The sequence below is a fragment of the Dreissena polymorpha genome, chromosome 11 (assembly GCF_020536995.1).
Source record: "Dreissena polymorpha isolate Duluth1 chromosome 11, UMN_Dpol_1.0, whole genome shotgun sequence".
Lineage (NCBI taxonomy): Eukaryota > Metazoa > Mollusca > Bivalvia > Myida > Dreissenidae > Dreissena > Dreissena polymorpha.
Window position 1 is genome coordinate 59,360,215 of NC_068365.1, and position 21,186 is coordinate 59,381,400.

Consider the following 21,186-nt stretch of genomic DNA (forward strand, 5'->3'; position numbering starts at 1 on the left):
TCCATAACTGCCGATAATACTCGAAAGAGCGGTTGGCAGTAAAAAGTTTTTAATTTTTTAACTTTTGTTTTATTAAAAAAAATAGAATTTAAAAATACTGCGTTTGGATGCAACCTAAATACAACGTTGCAGCAACGTTTGGGAAAAACGTAAGGAAAAAAACGTCAGGAAAACTTTCATATACACCATTGTGACAAACAAACTGCAACGTTTGAATGCAACCTAAATACAACGTTGTAGCAACGTTTGGGTGCCCACTGGGCCCTGTGTAAAGAGACTCCATGCAAGCTGCGATTCGGTTTCATATGCAGTATTTTTCTATTAAAAATCTATTTATATAGGTCAGGGTGATCGTTGTAAGTGTTACTGGTGCGGAGGAGAACTCTACGACTGGGACCCAGAGGACCTTCCCTGGGTGGAACACGCAAAGTGGTTCCAACAGTGTGGATTTGTGAGGCAACAGATGGGCGAACAATTCGTCATAAACGTCAAAAATGGCGTGGTGAGTGCAGCGAAGAAATCATTTAGAATTAAAACGGAATGTTTGTAATTTGTGTGACACTAGGCATACATCTGTCTAATTGTATATTAATAACCAGCTTGTCCGAAATCCGGATGATATCAAATATTGAATTATTGTATTGTCTTAGGACAATATATGTTTTACTCCGGTCTTAATAAGCTGCGTCACATGTGCGTTTGTATTTGAGCTTTGTCATTGTATTTTAGTATAATATAATAATGATTTATCCGTCAGTATTCTTGCTTGCAAAAGCACTTAAAAACGTAAATATGAATGTATAAAACGTTGATACGAAGTATCTCGCAGTTTGTCTAAGAAGTATCAAGCCTCTAAAGTATTAAGCCACTTAAGTGTTGAGTGAGGCTGATATTTTGACTAATTTCCACTACTGTTGAGATGTTCTCTCTGTGATTACATACTTAGTATTGCACGGAAAAATAATAATGATTTAGACTCAAGTATTACCACCAATAATGACACGTAAGTGTTTAAGTGGACAACGTAATCCAGTCATTATATTTTGGATGATTTATTTATGACCTAGACAACAAACGTTGAGTCTCCTAGCAACCAGGAGTTCTTGAGACGTCCACATGTTCTGGCTTCACTGAATGACTATAGATATACACGAGAGCAGGTCTTGGAGGCATTACACACATACGGTAAACATACTTGCAGTAATGTTGATGGGCGTATTAGATGGCTTCAATGAAAATGCTGACTTGTGACTGTTTGTATATTAGAAAATGAGAACAGTTATTCTTATAACATACATCATGTTAAAACAGGTGTCCTGAACCTAGTAACTGCGCAAGATATCAGAAAATATGTCGAAGAGTTGACACGGAAGAGGCAGGTTGCCCTAATGCACGCAGGACTCACTGAAAACGTTACCTATGCAAACTTAAGACAATCGAGTCATTTGGTCAAGGGGTCAGACAGTTCATTTGCTGTGTCAGCTGGTGGTCAGCAAGTTGCCCAGCCCAGTGACGAGGCGGGGGCCTCCAATGGTCAGTTGTGCATCGAGGATCTGGCGATGGAAGGCGTGGAGGAATCAAATACTGACAGTATTAATTACAGGCGTTTACAGAACTTGAGTCTGAATGCGCACTCTAGTTCCTTGTCCTCAGCAAGTATTCCTTCAGGTGAGATCAAACCGTTTAGTTTTGTATAAGAAATTATTTTAACAATTGATACATCAAAATATACAACCATTCCACAGGCGACTTCAACGTCATGATTTGAGAATTGTCCACACACACGCACACACAAGTATTTATAGTATGTAAATGAGCGAAGCGTACGCTAAGTTTTCAATATCTTGTTAGGAAACTGTTTAGTTCTGTCCTTGTGCGGCTCTAATATATACATTTTCCTTGAATTCTGTTTTGAAAATGAGGCTTATCGGCCGAGGTCAATTTCGTGTTGCTTGATGCAAAATCATTAGATGTATAATCTTTTTTGTAGATGTCGACGATGTTCTTAAGGAAAACGAGAAACTAAAAGAACAGCGCGTGTGTAAAGTATGTATGGACAGGGAAGTCTGCGTTACCTTCCTTCCTTGTCGCCACTTGGCAACCTGTGAAGAGTGTGGTGAATCAATTAGTACTTGTCCCATATGCAGATCAGATGTTGAAAGCAAAGTTAAAGTATACTGGGCTTGATAGGTAAAGAGAAGATCAAATGGTATATGTTCCTTAATAAAAAAACTATCATAGAATACATGTATGTTTTGTATTGTACAGCTCCTTTGGAATCGAAGTGTTCGCAGAAGGAGCTTATTCGAGGGATACAATCGTAGTCATTATCTATATATGAGAAAGCTTTCAATTGAATATATTTTTGCTACGATTTCAGGCCCCAACAAAATATTAAACGTAGTGTTCCAGAAAAAAACACACGAAAACTTAGCGTTCTCAAAATGCGACTGCGAAGTTACGTAACGCATCACACATTTCTTTACCATGTTTTCAGCGAAGTTGAACACTCTGATTATTAATCTGGGCGGTTAAACATTTGTTAAAAGTCGTGTTCGAAAATTTAAAATAAAAATATTCCCAAAAGTCGGTATCCAAAAATTAATAGACACCCTGAAAGAATTGTATTGACGTTTGTATATTGCTGTGTATAACGTCATTTGCAAAATCATAGCGTGTGCTTTTAAATATCACGCCGTTGCTTAATGATATGGCCGCAATGAAATTAAAACTATTATATATTTTTAATATTGTTTTACAGAAAGGTACTCAAAGGTTGGACGGATTTCCATGTAATCTACTGTAGTATGAATATTAAAGTTCAACTACTCCATTTCAACTTTAGACTATCGGTTGAAACCGTAAGCGGGACATGGCCATTTACTCAAATTAGGCAAATGTAACGGTCAAACGGCGTCTTGCTATCATGTGCTAGGGTTAAAGACTGTAAAAACACATGGGTTATTTATTACCAAATAGGAAAATAGTATGACGCATTGCAACTGTCCGAAAAATGAGAGATATTAATTATATGGGAAAACGTGGATATCCAAAAAGTTTAGTCATAAAAAATATTATAAAATCCTTGAATGTTAACATTCTGTCTTTGAATTTTTTTTTTTAGGTTAATGACAATTTTACTTCTAATTTATTATTTCATGTGTTATTATATTTAGAGTGCATATGTTTATTGTTTCGTTTTGTGTGTGCTGTTTCCTGTTTGATGGATCATTTTAATGTTTTATGTTAAAAATAATGGATTCGAACTATAAATTATAATATTGTATATCGTTTTTATTTATTTGTCGTTTAGTTGTAGACACAATACATTCATATAGATATTTTAAGCGTAATATTTCGGTTACTTATTTATACCGTCAAATGTATTATATTGCATATTATATCAAACTTATAGTTGTATGTTTTTGTTGTTCAATTAAACGATTTAATTGTTAAATGTCAAGAAAATAAATAGTGCTCAATGACCGTGAAAAACAAGAAAGGGTATAGTTAATTCACACGGGCATCTAATTATTAACTTAAGCGCAATATTAATTCAATTTAATTAACAACGATTGTCTTTGTTACTCATAACAATTTTCCGCAAAGTGCGATTGTTTAATTTCAGTCACTCTCACTTTATAATGCACTAACACTTTTCTGTTTTCCATTTAAGAATATCTATTCAAGTGAAATAACGAGCACTTTGGGATTTACAATAACATCTTAAAAGACAAACTTAAGATTGTAGGATTTCAACGAGTGTCTGTGCAGGAAGAAGTGTATTCAAATACTTGTATTTAATTCTACACTCCTGATAAGTACCAGACCGATTATGAGATGTCTGGGATACCGCGTTCAATTCATCTGTAAAATAGCTTAATTACATTAACAGCCATATAGAACAATCAAGCGCTGAAGGCACTGTAGGTGTTCGCTGTTGTAAAATGTCGTCCTTGATTAGCTTGTGCGCATTGCACAGGCTAATCTTATTTGACATGCATTAAGCCCCGTTTTCCCTGAAAGCAGCCAATATGTACAGATTTCATTCATAAACACCAGACTGGCCAATCTCGTTTTACAAGCTGTTAAACACTATTAGTGACATATAAACCCTCTGCAGTGTACCAATACACAGCGGTTCATCACATTCACATTTATGTTGAGGCACGAACGACAACTCTGCTAGGAGAATGGCATTTGTCGTCTGCTGCAACAGGCAGTGGTTGTCTTTTCATACCGTACCTAAGGCTTTTAAGCACATACCGATTTGCAAAATACGGTCTGTAACATTTGTGTGTGTGAGCTAACGCTCACACTAATGAAACTTCAGAAACACTCATCAGGAACGAAATTTCTTGTCATCATCAACTCCATTCATAAGAGAACAACACCGTTTAACATAAAATCAAAACTTGCGTCAAAACCTTGGAACGGCAAATTAAAATCATTGGGGGATGAACCCGGTTACAGAGATAGGCGAACCTCACACTTACACCTGAATTCATAACAAACCGACACCCAGCGTATAAAACGATCTTAATCAAATGTACCTAACCAAACAGGAAATGGAAAATACAAATGTCAAAAACGTGACGCGTAAATCGAATACCACACACGAAATTTTATTAAAACGATTCGGGGATAGATTAATAGCATATTATTTGTTATTGAGGTAAATGTCTTGGTAATAAATTTCCAAATCAACATGGCATGAGAAAACGAGGCTTTATGCATGTGTATAAAGTGTCGTTCCAGATCAGCCTGTGCAGTTCGCACAGGCTAATCAGAGAAGAAACTTTCCGTCTTGATGAAAGTTTTCGTTTAAAGGAAGCCTAAATCCACTTTTCGCGGAAAGAATCGTCCATGATTAGCCTGTGCCTAGGCTTATCTGGGACGACATTTATCGCACATTCAGAAAGCCCCGTTTTGACAAAGCGAGACTCATTTCTCCGTTTTTTTTCAGGATATGACTCGATAAGGATAAAATAACAATGTGTTGACCTGGAACATGAGTCAGTATACATTTTGTCAATCTCAATCCTTAACGCAAGCAGCCTTACAAGCCAAGTAGTGTTACCTTACATGATGTTATTACACATTTGTGAACAAAGTAGATTAGCATACATGTATATATATACAAAATCACATAAGAGTTTCCGTGCAACAGAGCGCATTTAAAAGTATAATAATTGTAATATAAAACGCACAAAGCTGCTTAGTTAGATATGATCTGTCTGTTTTGTATTTCGTTAACATAGATACACTGTAGATTTATAAGTGCATATTCAAGAAGTGGATAACTGTTCGTTTTGTTTACGTCTTTCAACGTTGACTGGAATATGGTACAATTGATACTTATTTATCAATGTTTGTGTAAAAACACACACTCGTAAACTGATTTGAAAGCTAGGCCAATGCAAACAAGTGCTTGGTTTAAAGAGAATCAACACAATGAAAAATTTAAAGATAGTGTATAAATTATTTACTTTTAATGTAATATACAGTCGATTGGTGTATAACGGATAGCTAAGGACTTCGAGTCTCACTTCAACGTAAACACCATGCATTCAGTAATTAAACCATTAAACCTAGATAGACACATGTCTTTCCTATTGAAACATGCCAGCGGTTTTAAATTTCCGAAAAAATATTATTTGTTTACACCGCGAATTTCATGGTACACTGATTCAGTCATTACCGGATCGCTTAGGTCTTTATCGGATTACATGTGTATCGGGTTATTTCTTGAAATTTGACACAGCATTTGTAAATTGCAATATATGTACATTTCCAGAAAGGAAATTCATTTCTGCGTTTAATAAGACCAAGTTCATGGAAATCGCTGCATAATTGATGAAGTAATGGCTGTTCAAGCGATGCACCCTATATTCGGGTCATTTTGAGTTGAATACCTTGTTATATATATAGATTTGATAGTGAAAAATATATTTTCAGAGAAATCGATTTTTTCGTTATAATTTGATTAATTTTTATTAAAAATGATGTTTTCACTAATTAATATCATAGCCACACGCTAACCACATGTGTATTGGACAACTTAATTGAGTTTACATCAATGAACATTATGTTTACCAAACAAAATCTGCAAAATTAAAGAAACCATACGTCTGCACTTTTCCTGTCGTCACATAACGTGACCTTGTTTTGCTTTCGAAAAAAGGAACAGTTGTAAACATTGACACACGTCAACAAAAACATGAATCGATTTAACAATGATAGGCTTTTTGTATTCAATTCATAGAAAACTATAAATCTTAACATAAATAAAAGTATTTTGCAAACAACGTTTAACCTATCCGTTACTCACTAAAATCCGCTATACACCAATCGACTGTATTATTTAATAATACGGTCTTAAATGATGAAAGAAATATTAGAGAACACAAATGACTTTTAATGTAATGAAGATGCTTTAACGTCTCTTAGCTATATTACTTTTTATCATGTGCCCGTCATCATGCAGAAAGTTTCGAGTAATACTTAATAAGATACAAGAAACTATAAGATGTTATTATAAATTATGTTAACAGTAGGAAAAAAATGACCTTAGAAACTTCATTATGAGAAAATTTCTTTGAAATCCCATTTTTTGTCTGTACATTTCTCAAAGCTACTGGACTATCCATCTGTTCTGGCTGCACTCAGTGAGTATGGGTATTCCCAGAGGCAGGTATTAAAGGCATTACAGACATTAAACACATGCATGTAAGTTGATCGGCGTATTGATAACTGCATTGAAGAAGTTTGATTTGTGATTGTTTCTATTTAAGAAAACACCTAAAGGTAATCTTATAACAACTATCATGTTTAAACATGTGTCCTGAATCTAGAACTTGTGCAATTTATCAGGAAATGTGTGGAGGAGATGACACAGAAGAGACTTGCTGCTCAAGAGCAGACGAGACTAGCCGAACGCTCGGCGACTACTCAATTGACTCACTCGAGCCGCATGGTCAACCGGTCAGGCAGTTCAGGTGGTAATAAAGTTGACCAGCTTATTGATGAGACGGGGGAATCCGATGGCCATCTGTGTAGCATGGATCTGGCAATGTAAGGCGTGGTGGAATCAACTGTTGGCAATCTCAATTATCTGCTCTTACAGATTTAACTTAAATTGCAATTTTAGTTCCTTATCCCTTAAGCAAGAATTCCTTTAGGTGAGGACGATAAATCTAGTTTTGTAAGAGAGTAAACATATACTTGTATGTAGCACAGGTCAATTTGTTATCTCCCTTTTCATATAATACACATTTTACTTCTTTGTGGGAATTTCGTCATTTCGCCAGTGTTCGTTAACCTATGAAAGCTCGTGCAATTGTGGTCATGTCCAATCGTTATTTAGAATTGATCTGTTGCAAGATTTTCCTTGGTCATTCAAATGTACCTGTTGATTTCATTATGAAATTACTGACAACGCTCGCATTTGCAAAGACCATCTAGTGGACGCAAGTCCATCCACGTGGTCTTTATTATACTCCAACGTGGTATTTTCCGTCATGGCTATATTGGTCAGCGTCAATAAATACAATAAAACCTCCACGGATTTGATTGAATGATGTGCCCCCATTCCCACACCCACTACAAATGGTGTAGGATAGGTCACTCTGTGTTACTGCATGTGTCTATGTCGCTGTACTAGTGTTTGTGTCCCTTGTCTTGTAGGTGTCCATTTGCTTCTCTTGTGAGATTCAGTCCCTTGTCCTGTGTGCGTCCAACCATGTATCATGATGTCATAAATGTTTTGTCCAGTGAGAGCAAAAGAAAGCATGGTCAGCAATTTTCTCTGAATTTCACAAAGGGTTTTGTAACTGACCAATAAAAATCTTGTTTCTTTGAATTCTCTCATTCTCACCACTACTACTACTACTACAACTACTACTACTACTGCTGCTGCTGCTGCTGCTGCTGCTGCTGCTGCTACTACTACTACTACTACTACTACTACCACTACTACTACTACCTCTACTACTACTACTACTACTACTACTTTTACTACTACTACTACTACTTCTACTACTATTACTACTACTAATACTACTACTACTACTACTACTACTACTACTACTACTACAACTACTACTACTACTACTACTACTACTACTACTACTACTTCTACTACTACTACTACGACCACTACTACTTCTACTACTACTACTACTACTAATACTACTACTACTACTACTACTACTACTACTTCTACTACTACTACTACTACTACTACTACTACTACTACTACTACTACTACTACTACTACTACTACTACTCCTACTACTACTACTACTACTACTACTACTACTACAACTACTACTACTACCACCACCAACACCACCACCACCACAACCACCAACACCACCACCACTACTACTTCTACTACTACTACTACTACTACTACTACTACTACTACTACTACTACTACTACTACTACTACTACAACTACTACTACTTTTACTACTACTACTACTACTACTACTACTACTACTACAACTACTACTACTACTACTACTACTTCTACTACTACTACTACTTCTACTACTACTACTACTACTTACTACTACTACTACTACTACTACTACTACTACTACTACTACTACTACTTCGACTACTACTACTACTACTTCTACTACTACTACTCCTTCTACTACTACTACTACTACTACTACTACTACTACTACTACTACTACTACTACTACTACTACTACTACTACTACTACTACTACTACTACTACTACTACTTCTACCACTGTTTTTTATGGCCGTTTTGGGGCCGATGTTCGGCCCTATTCCCCTCAAGAAAAAGTATATATTTTTCACCGATTTTTGAAAAAAAATTCCCTCCAAAAGTTACAAAAAAAACCTCAATACATTACGTATATTTATCCGAAAAAAAAACGTAAACCGCATTTTAAACGTTTTTGTTCTAGTTTTTAGACGCTCAGTTTTGCGTGAATCATGGCAATGAATGCGCTTAGCATCGTGGTTGCGGACTACGTCATCAATAATGTTGAAAGAACATGACTTTTTGGTTTTACATAACAACGCAATGAGCGTCTGGTGAATAATGAACACTTTATACAATTACGATCGTCAAGCTGCTTGACACTGAAATGTCGCACAATGCAAAATTTAAAAAAATAATAATAAAAATGTGCCGTACAATTCAAAACAATGGACATTTTATTTAAGCAGTCTGCAATTAAAGTTCAACAAACAACAAAAGAATCGGCTCAGGTAAGATGTATGCAATTTAAACAGCTCATCTTTTATTTGTATACATGACGTATTTTTGCAATATGATTGATGATACATGAAATGAGACCTAGCCATATGTTTTCCTTTTTAAGGATGAGCAGAATAATGATGATCGGATTGAGACACATTCATCAAAGGATCATGTTAATCAAACAATTCTTGAGACTCAGAGTGGCAGTAGTGATGGAGAGAATGAAACGGTCCCTGTGCCTGATAGCAGAAAATTTTCATCCACCAAATATGAAAAGCAGTACAGCTGGCTTTATTACAGTGCAGCCAAGGCAGCCTATTGCTGTAAAATTTGTGACATATTCTCGCAAGTTTTGACCAACGGTCAGCTAAATCCCTGGGTTGAAGGGGTAAAATTAGGAACCCACCCGAGCCGAAAGCTTCTTAAGCATTCAAACTCTAAACCTCATATAAATAGCATTCAGAAACAGTCGAAGGTAAATGCATATGATGACGGGGAGCCTTTGCTTCTTGTGTTGCTCAAACAAAAATCTGAAAAACAGAAATCAGAGGAAATTTCTAGAAATAGAAAGTACATATCATGTGTTATCAAAACTGTTCATTTTGCTGTCAAACAGCATTGGTCCTTAGACAGTGTACCGGAATTAGTGGACCATGTGGCCAATCTAGGGAACATAGATATCACTTTCTATTCGCAACATCATCCAAACTTAAAGTACACCTCCACAGCGTCTGTGACAGAGGTATTAGAAGCAACAAACATATATTTGGAAACCAAATTGCTCGATAGGTTAAGGCAGGCTGATGTATATGCATTGATGGCGGACGAGTCATCAGATCAGGCTCATAGAGAACAATTTGCAGTGTTGGTAAAGTTTGAATGGTAGGGGAAAATTGAAGAGTATTATATTGGTATTATCCATGTAATACGCATTGATGCAGTCAGCTTGATGAAAGCTATTGAAGAATTTCTAAATTGCAAAAATGGTGATATCAAAAAGGCCATGTTCGTGGAGTTCGATGATTGCAATACCATGAGCGGTGTTAACAAAGGTAATTTAAATAATGCTTTTATATAGCGGATTAAATTTCAATCAATTAAAATTGCTCCAATTTTTTACTTCGATATCATCAGTGAATTAATACATTTTAATTTATTTCAGGCTTACAGAGAAGATTTCGGCATCATGTTCCCCACCAAATCTACATTTACTGTAGAAACCATAAGCTAGCTTGATATGTTAAGCACTTGATTAAAGATTTTCCAGTCATTGAGAGGGTTGATGAGCAGATCATTGGCATTTGGAAATTGTTTCACTTTTCTCCCAAAAAATTTGCAACATTTCAGTCCATTCAGGAGTCATATGGTTTTACGAAGCTTCGTTGCATCCGAGCCTGTACCACAAGATGGCTTTCTCATGAGAAAGCATGCAGTAGATTGGCTTCTAGATACGTACAGGTATATATTTTTATTACAGGCTTCTTACTTCGAGATCAATATCACCCCAGGGCTTGATCATTTAGTGCTGACTAGTCTAAGACTACTCTTAACTCATTTGCCTCAAAACGTCTTAGAGGTCTTTATAGTTGTGGTATTTTACAGGTAATTGACACACTGGATGCTTGCCTGAATGAGAAATTCGAAGCCGAGGTTGATGGAGTTCATGGTCAGCTTCTCGAGAAGGAAAGAGTAGCAGCTGTTCTCATCTTTTGTGATGTTTTAATACCTGTGATCCGTTTCAGTGACTTTTTGCAGCAGAGTAACCTTGTCTTTTCCAATATGACAGAAAGATGCAAGGTAAGAACTGCATCAAATTCCTCGTCATTTTAGTTTTCTAGTCTTAGTCTTCTATTAATGAAATAAAATTGTTTAAATTTCTTTTTCACGTATAAGCTGTAGTTTCTGAAAAATGAGTTCAACTTAAATATTTTAATATTGTAATCGAATGTCTTGTTCACCAATAAAGTAATTATTAATTATGTATCACTGGGATTTAAATTAAAAAAATCTTGTTGGTTTAAGGAACTGCTAGATGAGCTTCACCTTCTAATATGAAGATTTCAGACATGTCTCAATACTCCTCAATATGAAAGTTTAATGTTGAGCAAGATACAGGACTTCTTTTTCGAGGTCGATGAAAGGGCTGCTTTTTCTAGAAGACTAAGGTAAGTTATTTAATGTTAGATTGATTTTAAATTAAATACGATAAATTGTCCACCCTTTGAACAAAAGACCTTTTGGTATGCAGATGTTTTTATTATATCAATAGTACAAGTATTAATTCAATTATAAGAAACATCACAAGACTGTGTATATAAATTCTCTGATGACAGGCAGCATGATGTTGACCTCCAACCCGTGAAGATTGTTAGGAATTGGCTTTGCCAATTACGTATAACCTGATCAGTGAGAAAGCATGTGCCTTTAACTGTGAGCCTGTGCTGGAAGTGTTCTCGGTCTTCAACATGAGCAGAGTACCTGATTCAATGAATGCGATGCAAGGCTATGGAAAGGTAGAATGTGTATTTAAATTACGATCATATGCAGACATTCATTGTCTTTATAATGTAGACTGTATTTATGCAAATATTGACTGAAAAGGGGGTCTTAATTAGTGTGTCACTGTGATGTATTTTTGATATAGAGAGTTTATTCAACATACATTAGGCTTTAAGCCCATGAGTAAACATATATTACAACACACTATATTCACAAATGGTCAATGGCGTACAGAATTGTTAACATAGCGTAGATCAAATGCTTAATACAACAAATTCATGTACACTTTATCGTATATTGTATTTTTAATATATATATATATATAAATTAGATTAATAAATGAAGGTACTTGGAGAGAAACTACTGATAATATAAGTCAGCTCTCAATTTAAATGCTTTAAAAACAAAAATGGATAGATTTCGTACACTTTTTTCATTGTCATTCTGTAAGAGTTCGATAAACTTTATCATGTTTGTATTCTTCCAATAGTATTTATTTATGTATTTCTTACGTAAATTAATAAATGTTGGGCATTCAAGTAAAAAATGAAATTCATCCTCAAGGACGTTACAGTGTTTGCATTTCTATTTTGATAAGGTATCTTTTCAGGCTTGTGCCATCTTCCTGCTTCCACTTCAAGTCTATGGGCAGATACTCTAAAACGAGTTAACGCCATCCTAAATTTTGAGACATTTACAAAATTTAAATATCGTTGTAACTGAAAGCTACTTAAAAGTCTATAAGTTCTAGGTCGTGTTTTCCATTTCACTTGACCAGGTTTGCAAAAACATATCAGATATTCGTTGTTTAGCTACCGATAAAAATATCTTAATATCTCCTACCCCTTGAAAAAACCACACATCACTGAAACCTAATCTGTCTAATAGATCCTTGAGAGATTTAACCCAAGACTTTTTTTTTCTGGGTATATATCATGATCATGTAATAACATATCGTAAACAATTTTTATGTACTTGACATCATCGGATTGTAAAACTTTAAACCAGTACTTTAAAACACAAATGATACGTTTATTTATTAATGGTACACGTCCCAGTTCTCCATAAACGAAGTTATTTTGTGTTTGCAACCTCACACCTAACACTTGTTTACAGTATCGTATATGTATTCTTTCAATCTGAACACTATTATTTAACCCCCATACTTCACAACCATAGCTTAGAATAGGTTCAATAAGTTTATTAAAAAGATCAAGTTTATGATAAACTGATATATCTGGGTATTTAACTAAATAAGATTTCAGCTTGTATATTGCTTAAGAGCCTGTCCTATGAGTGCATCATACGTTAATGAAAAAGAACCCCCAGTGGTAAATACTATGCCTAGGTATGTAAAACTATTCACTATTTCTACAATGTGTCCTTTGTAATAAAAATTTAAATTTCGTCTATTCTGTCCTCCTTTTTTAAAAATCAATATTTTTGTTTTATTCACATTAACGCATAGCTTCCATTTAGTACAATACTGCTCTAATAAATCTAATCCATTTTGCAGTCCGGCTTCCGATTCTGCAAATAATTCAATATCATCAGCATATAACAATAAAGACAGTTTTAACATACCAAGATTAACTCCTTCCAACTTATTTAGCATAAAATGTTCCTCGATATCATTTAAATACATTGAGAACAAAAATGGCGATAAAGATTCACCTTGTCTAACTCCCAAATAGCATGTAAACGAATCGTGACTGATTTCATTATTAAATTTTATTTTCGATTTAACAACATTGTACATCGATCTAACTATATTCAACATTTTACCACGTACCCCTAATTTTATCAATTCATACCATATGATATCTCTTACTATAAAGTCAAATGCTTTCGTAAAATCGACAAAAGCTGTGTACATTTTTTAATTTGATTCAAAATATGGTTAATAATACCCTGCAGTACAAAAATATTGTCAACAGTTCCCATACCTTTTCGGTATCCGGCTTAAGCTTCTATGTACACATTGTATGTTTCACCCCACATGTTCAATCGACTATTTATTATTTTACTAAATAATTTTCCTATCGTACTTAACAGTGTTATTCCTCTATAATTATTCGGGTCATCTAAATCCCCCTTCTTATGCAGCGGAACAATAAATCCTTCGCTCCAAGCCTCTGGAAAATAACCTATATCAAACATTTTATTAAAAAGTTAATGTAAAACCCTAAGAAAGGATTCATTTGTGACACCGTGTTTAAGAAACTCATTTAAAACGTAATCAGGACCAGCAGATTTACCATTTTTTAAAGATTTACATGCCTTTTTAATTTCGTCTTGAGATATTTCAATGTTTAAATCATCAAACATTACCTGAAATTCCTCATTTAGGTATCTTTCATTAAAAAACAGAATGTCTTCATCTGGCTGATAAAAATGGGTGTCTGGATCATTAATGGATTTAAAGTATCGAAAAAAATCATCGATCTTTAATTTATCTGACTTGCATGGCTTTACCGATCCCTTTAATAAATTCCAATATTGTTTTGCATCTAATAATCGATTATGTTCTAAAATCTTTGTCTGCTCTAAATCATAATTATATTTATGTTTTCTAACTAAACATTTATAGTTGCTCCGGGATTGAACCATCAAAATTCTATTTTCATCCGACCTGTCCGTTCTATATATGTTCAAGTTATTATAAAATTCTGATTTTGCCCTTTGACACTCGTCATTAAACCATAGATTACTGTTATTATCGCGTTGTTTACCTCTAACTTGAGTGTTTATGGTCTTTTTGAATAAAGGTGAACAGACATCATCAATTACAGTACAAAATTTTTCAAAACAATTATCTAATGACGCCGAACTTTTTTTAAGATCGATATCATTACATATATTAATCAAACATTGAATAGTTCCTGAATGAATTATTGAAAGATTGTATATAAATATACGTTTTTTCATTATCCCATTTGAATACGTGCGGTACTTTATCGCACTCATTTATAACCCTGTCATTAACACAACAATTATTTTTAACAGAAGTCATGTGAAATTGTACTACACAGTGGTCAGATAATACATTCGGATCAAGTACTTCAAACTGATCAATACATGAAAATAACAACGGCGTACACATAACCAGATCAATAACACTCGATCCTCGACTCGTTACACAAGTAAACTTTCCTAATTGACAATCGACCCCTACTCTACCATTTAACACTTTTAAACAAAAATCAAGTAAACATTTACCATTCTCGTTTACATTTTTATCTTGACTTATCCTTGGTAAAATAATATCTACAACATAATCATCTGGTAATAAATTGAAACGGTGTAAACCATCATTTTCGACATAATCAGGTTTATTACCAATTCTTGAAATAAAGTCACCACAAACAATAAACTCACAGTTATTATTAAAATTACATTAAAATTGAATCATATCGTTTAAAATTAGATCAAATATGCTTTCATTAACAAACATTTCTCTACTACTTCCTTGAGGCACATTATATGCTTAACAGAGTAAAACATCGCTCTTGCTTTTAAACAAATTGCCTTTTAATTTAACCCATATAAAACAATCATCGGTATTTTTTAAGAATTCAACATCGTTTTTCAATTGATCAGAGATAAATATTATTATCCCCCCCCACTATCTCTTTTTGAGCCTTTTAATTTAACACTTCTGTTTAACATATAAGAATGAAACCCGTCCACAGAATAATCGTACAGTTTGTTCGACCATGTTTCAGTAAATAATAAAATATCGTTTTTTGCAAACAGTTCTTTCATTTCGACCGACTGCAATTTATTGTACCGTTTTCCAACTAGTCCCTGTACATTTAACATACTAAGTCGAATCCCCGTGTTCTCTCCACAGCTGTCCTATTTCTGGTCCAATTCACCGCGCTTGGCTGCGTTCTGTGTCCGTGTTTTATTAATAGTACCGCTACTTGGTTTTTTCCAACACTCTGTGTGTTTCTGGTCGATTGCGCTTGTGAGGATTTACCACTTTTAATTTGTTTAACTGCATCGGAGTAATTCGCTTTTTGCGTTTGATTTTGCCAACAGTCTGTGTCAATTTCGCTCGTGATTGATTTTCCCCTGTTTGATTTATCACCGCCTTTCGGTAAGTAGCCATTTTCTTTACTCGTGCTTTCACTACGGTCCGCGTAATTTTGCCTACTTTCAATTTGTGTGTTTTCAATGCAGGCTTGATTGTTTACATCGAGATGGGCGTTTACGATGGAAGGATTTTGTTGACTTTTGCTCTGGGTAAATGTAAACACCTCGTCCGTTCCATCTTCATCACTGTCCTCATCGTTTTCGCGACGTTCTACCACGGTTTCATTAGAGTACACTCTACTCTTATCATGTGTATGACTGGTCGGACACTGTTTTAGCCTATCTGTAGCGAGCATGCTGTACCATTCTGGGAACATATCGCGTACCACCCGTCCGTTGATGTACAATCTAGCTGGATATTTTATTAGGACTTTCTGATGTAACTGTCTCCCTTGTACAGCTTCTTGCGATTGATACAATTCCTTTCGCGCTCTCGTTATTTCCTTTGGATATTGCCTTTCTATTACAAACGGGCTTCTCTGTAGCTTGTAGGCCCTAGCGAGAATTGTTTCTGAGTCAACGTAATCGCGAAAGCGGACTATCATTGGGCGTTTTTGATCATTTAGATGACTATTAATTCTCCCCAGCCTGTGTGCTCGGTCTATCATCATGCCTTCTGTTTCGATTTCTAACTCGTTCTCAAGGAACCTTATCACCCATGTTCTGTCATTGTACGACATTTTTTCTGACAGGCCATATATTATTATGTTATTTCTCATGTCACTTGCATCCCTATCAATGGAATGGTAACACATTGACCTGGTCATTTCTGATTGCCATTCGCGTACCTGTTCTAGTGCACACACTCGTTCGTCAATACGTTTGAAATTCGTGTTTGCTCTCACTATGTTACTTCTACACTGTGATATTTTATCTTCAACGCTGTTAATTTTTTCGAAAATGCACAACAGTTACCCATCTATATTCATATTTACGAACTGTTCTGTGTTACTGCTACTCACTTTTTTCCTTTTCGGTTTTCGTTGCACTGTTTGAAAGCCGTCGGACGATCCGATGCCGCCATTTTGTCTTTGTTTGAACCGGTTTTGCACGGGTATTGAGTATTCCGTCATAGATATTGAGTCTGATTCATCCATAGAGCTTATAATCTCATCAACCGATAAACTAGCCATTCCAACTGTCTCGTGAACCACAAATTCCACTACTTATACTTTTAACAATTAGAATTTTAAATATAAACACCGCTCGACCAAATTTTTATTCCGCCCGCCATTAACCGGAAACGCTTGGGGTGATAATATGTTTTTTAACTTTAGAATGCTGTTGATGTCTTAGCCAAACATTATGGAAACACCAAGGTTGATGAGTTTGAGAGGCACAGGACTGAAGCGTTCCCAACATTTAGTGAATCAACAATCAGGGAACAATTTCAGCAATTTCTTCCACAGTTGTGTTTGTTGAAGTAAGAACCAGGAAGTTATCTGTTCTAACTGTTCTATTATGTTTATTTCAGTTCCTTTATTTTAGTTGCATGCTTTTTGTTGAATTTTAAAGCTTTTTTGAAGTACCAGGGCTGTTATTTACTATAAATGATTAATCTGGATTTTTACATTTCTAGTTTCAAATTGTGTATGCACCAGTCCACAAGCAATTAAATATATCTTTAAAGATAAAACTTCTATCATGATATGCGTTAAATTTAAATTGGTATTACAGGGACTTATTTACTCACAAACTTCTGTTTATGAAAGCCTAGTGCAATATTATGTCAGACCTAAAGTTGCCATAGAAACACTGTTTTGTCTTTTAAGTTTTCCAAAGTTTACTGTTATAAGTTACTGTTTTGCAGTTTCTTTGACACAGGAATTCAGCTGGACAAGCCGCTTGATTGAAAGCTGATGCAGGGCATGTCCATTTTCTACAATTTTTACAGTTCAGTTTTCAAAGTTGTGTTTGTCTATGTTTTCCACAGTTAGCTTTTTATATTTCTTATAAACATTGTTACTCTGTGCTAATCATTCTGCAACTTTGAACTAATTAAGTATCAACACAGATATCCATAAGTTAACATTAAAGCACCTTTCTGAATTTAGAGTTAAGTATGATGGAATTGAATATGTAATTTAGAATATTAAGGAAAAACGGATCTATGCTAATGTTGTTTTATTTTCATGATTAGTTTTTGCATTAGTTCTATTTAAATATTCATTTCATAGGCAAATAGGGGAGCTGTGCCTGACAGATCTATTCTACAGACCAGAGATACAGAATTCCTTCCCCGCTGTCAACTATATGTTAACCCTAAGCCGACTGATCCCATCGTCTACTGCCAGTGTTGAAAGGCTCTTCAGCCTCATGAACAGTCTCTGCACGCCATCCAGGAACAAACTCCTGGTGGGAACGCTTGATAGCCTGCTAAGACTGTGCATGACGGCTGATCGTTCTGAATCTGATGTTGAAAATGTTATTGACATTTTCAGGAAAAAGGACAGGGACATAGCATTGTGAACATGTGTACTATACTATTCATATCATAAATATGATATTTACATATATAAGTGTGATTTTTTTATTTTTCCCCTTTTCCTTTTAAAACGACGCTATTTTCCCCTTTGGACGGGCCCCGCCACCATTCCCCTATAGGGAAAAAAACACTGACTACTACTACTTCTACTACGACTACTACTTCTACAACTACTACTACTACTACTACTACTACTACTACTACTACTACTACAACAACTACTACTACTACTACTAAAGGCTGTGCTTTTCACTGGGGCCAGACAGTGTTCAGACATTTCAGGTAATCATTCCATACTATTTTAATTATCACTTAATATGGGTAATCTCTGTGTTTATCATAATGAAATAATTTTGAGTTGTTTGCTTCAAATTGTTACAATTACGAATTATTCAATAATGTCTAGTTTTTTACACTTGTTTATTTTATTAAATTTCAGAGCCTAAGGCTTACTACTGAGTACATGAGCGAGACCAGCATCTACTCGTTCATTAGACAGTTGCTCTGCCTGCCGCTTCTCCCAGCGGAACACATACGCCCGACATTCGAAATGATGAGCGGACTGAACACGGCGCCGCACATCACCCCTTATTATTATTATTATTATTATTATTTTATTATTATTATTATTATTATTATTATTATAATTGAGTAAGGGCACATTATGCTCATACTCTCATGTACTGTTTTATATTTTTAGGCTGGCACAGACGTCTGAATCGTCGGACTGGTTGCGCTCAACCCTTGTATGTGTACACTCATGTGAACCATACATGAAGAGGTGATGGAGGTGGATAACATGATCGCGCTGGTTAATGAGTATCAGATTCATAGGATCCAGCGGACAGCCAGTCGTTCGGTGCAGGCCAGGTTGTTTGCTGTTTGGGAAGAGAAAGTATAAAATATCAAAATATTATTTTTTATTTGTTTCACATATAAAAGTATTTCATTTAGCGAAATTCCATTCGTTTACAAGAACTCGTATATTTTTGTAACTATTTCGTTCAATAATGGTTTAAAGAAATGTTTCATGGTTTTAATGTGTAATTCTTATTTCAGATACAGGGCCGAACGCTGTCAACTAGCGGGTTACTCAAGAGATGCAGTACCTTCTACAAGACGGTGGTTACCAAGAGACCAGAAGAAATTCCAGTGAATCCAGTGAATTAGGATGATGTTTCAACATTGCCGGTCCTGATCGATACAAAAAATGGATTTGATGGGTTATGATATGTTAATTATTTATCGATATCAATTCAGATATCGATTTAGATTTGCATTTTTTAGACATTTTTAGCAATTGTCAACTATTGGAAACTGATTGATAACCAGAGAAATAATTCATTCTGATAAACTCAGAAATTACTCATAATCTTACTCATATATCTCATTTCTGTTCTTTCTTGTGAATTATTATGTTTGACAACTATTGGAACCTAATTGATAAAAAGAGAATTAAGTCATTCTGATAAACATAGAAATTACTCATAATCTTACTCATATATATCTTTCTTGTAAATTATTATGTTTGATTATGTAACATGTATATCGTCAAATAAATACAATATTGAACAGAGTTATTTTTTATACATTGGGGCCGTTTTTGACCAACTTTAGAACTGACTTTGGGAACGTTTTGACCAAAGTGGGGTCGTTTTGACTAGGAGACGAAACTTAAAAAGTCACAGGTCAATACCCTCTTTTTATAATGTTGGCAAAACATCATAGGGTTATAATGATCTGTACAGATATGTTTATGGGTAAGTGGTAATGGTTATATTTGTATTGTTGTAATGCGCTTTTACTTCCAAATTAACTTCATCAAGATTGATAAGCTAAAGAGGCAGTTACAAGACGGAGAGCTTTATGAGCTGTAGGAAGCGTTCAGTAAAACGACGGACAGTAGCGAGCAGAGACCATACCAACAGGACTGCACTGAACAAATTAGAGACCTGATGTTAAATTCCTGACCCATGCTGCAAATTCAATCAAAGACATCGTAGGCAAAGTCTTCTGCAATCGTTTTCAGTTTTGGAAACAGCAGCAGCGAACAAACTTCTTCAGCTCACATCGGCGCTACAAACCATCAAGTGATGTAGTACTGAACTCTACTGAACTCAAATGCTCACTGTGTAATACAAGGAAGTTATGAGGCAGGCAGAATAGAATGGCGAAGGTGATAGCCGAAGATGACTGAAAGGAGAACAATGCGAGTTGAAGAGAAATTACCAACAACCCTATTCAGAACTCGTCAGCCATAGGACAGCTAACTGTCCAGACTACAGGTGATCATCTTGCGTCTGCAAACGGGACACAAAAGACAAGATTATATCATGCACAAGATAATTAACCTTGTTCCGTATTTAAAGCGTTTTTTGGAGATGCAGTCCAGCTTAACACATCCTCAAGGAATGCAAGGGCCACAAACCGCTGGTGGTACACGTAGGACCGGAGCGTGTGCCTGCGAGAGAGTTGAAAAACCAATTGATGGCTCTCCGTGGGCCATCCGATTCATTTATGCTTGCGGAGTCCAAGTGTAGCGACATTCGAAAAGAAGAAAGGGCTGATTATCAGCTATATTTTATAAATATACACTCAGATGTTGTCCACGGAAAAAATAAATCATTTTCACTAAAGCCTAATTGTATTATTTTGTTTTAAAATCAACTCCAAAAAATAGTAATCGGCGCTTACAAAATCTCAAAACAATCGAACGTGTCAATAGAAACTCGATACAAAATCTGATTTATCAATTTTTTAATCCGGCAAAAATATAATAACAACAAATCTTCCGACCAAGTTTCATGAATATTTTACTTTACATGTGACTTCTAGAGTGTGAAGAATGTTTTACAATAGC

The 21,186-nt window shown here is 35.2% G+C and overlaps 2 protein-coding genes across 10 annotated transcripts in view; both read left to right on the forward strand.

Moving 5' to 3' along the window:
- LOC127849558 (baculoviral IAP repeat-containing protein 7-A-like) overlaps positions 1-21,186 on the forward strand; it is a 134,847-nt gene that overhangs the window by 51,601 nt on the left and 62,060 nt on the right. The window lies entirely within an intron of this gene.
- Positions 1-21,186, forward strand: part of LOC127849559 (baculoviral IAP repeat-containing protein 7-B-like) — a 166,785-nt gene that overhangs the window by 8,860 nt on the left and 136,739 nt on the right. Inside the window, exons 3-6 of one of the 6 annotated variants that reach the window (XR_008034911.1) lie at positions 342-502; positions 1,068-1,185; positions 1,312-1,668; positions 1,991-2,765. The exons of 1 other annotated variant lie outside the window; for it this stretch is intronic. Coding sequence is in view for 4 of the 5 variants with exons in the window: in XM_052382269.1 (XP_052238229.1) it covers positions 342-502; positions 1,068-1,185; positions 1,312-1,668; positions 1,991-2,187 (833 nt within the window). In the remaining variant the exon portion in view is untranslated. Of the gene's footprint in view, positions 1-341; positions 503-1,067; positions 1,186-1,311; positions 1,669-1,990; positions 3,366-21,186 lie in introns of those variants that run through there. 4 more of the 6 variants (XM_052382269.1, XM_052382271.1, XM_052382272.1 and 1 more) reach the window with 4 other exon arrangements.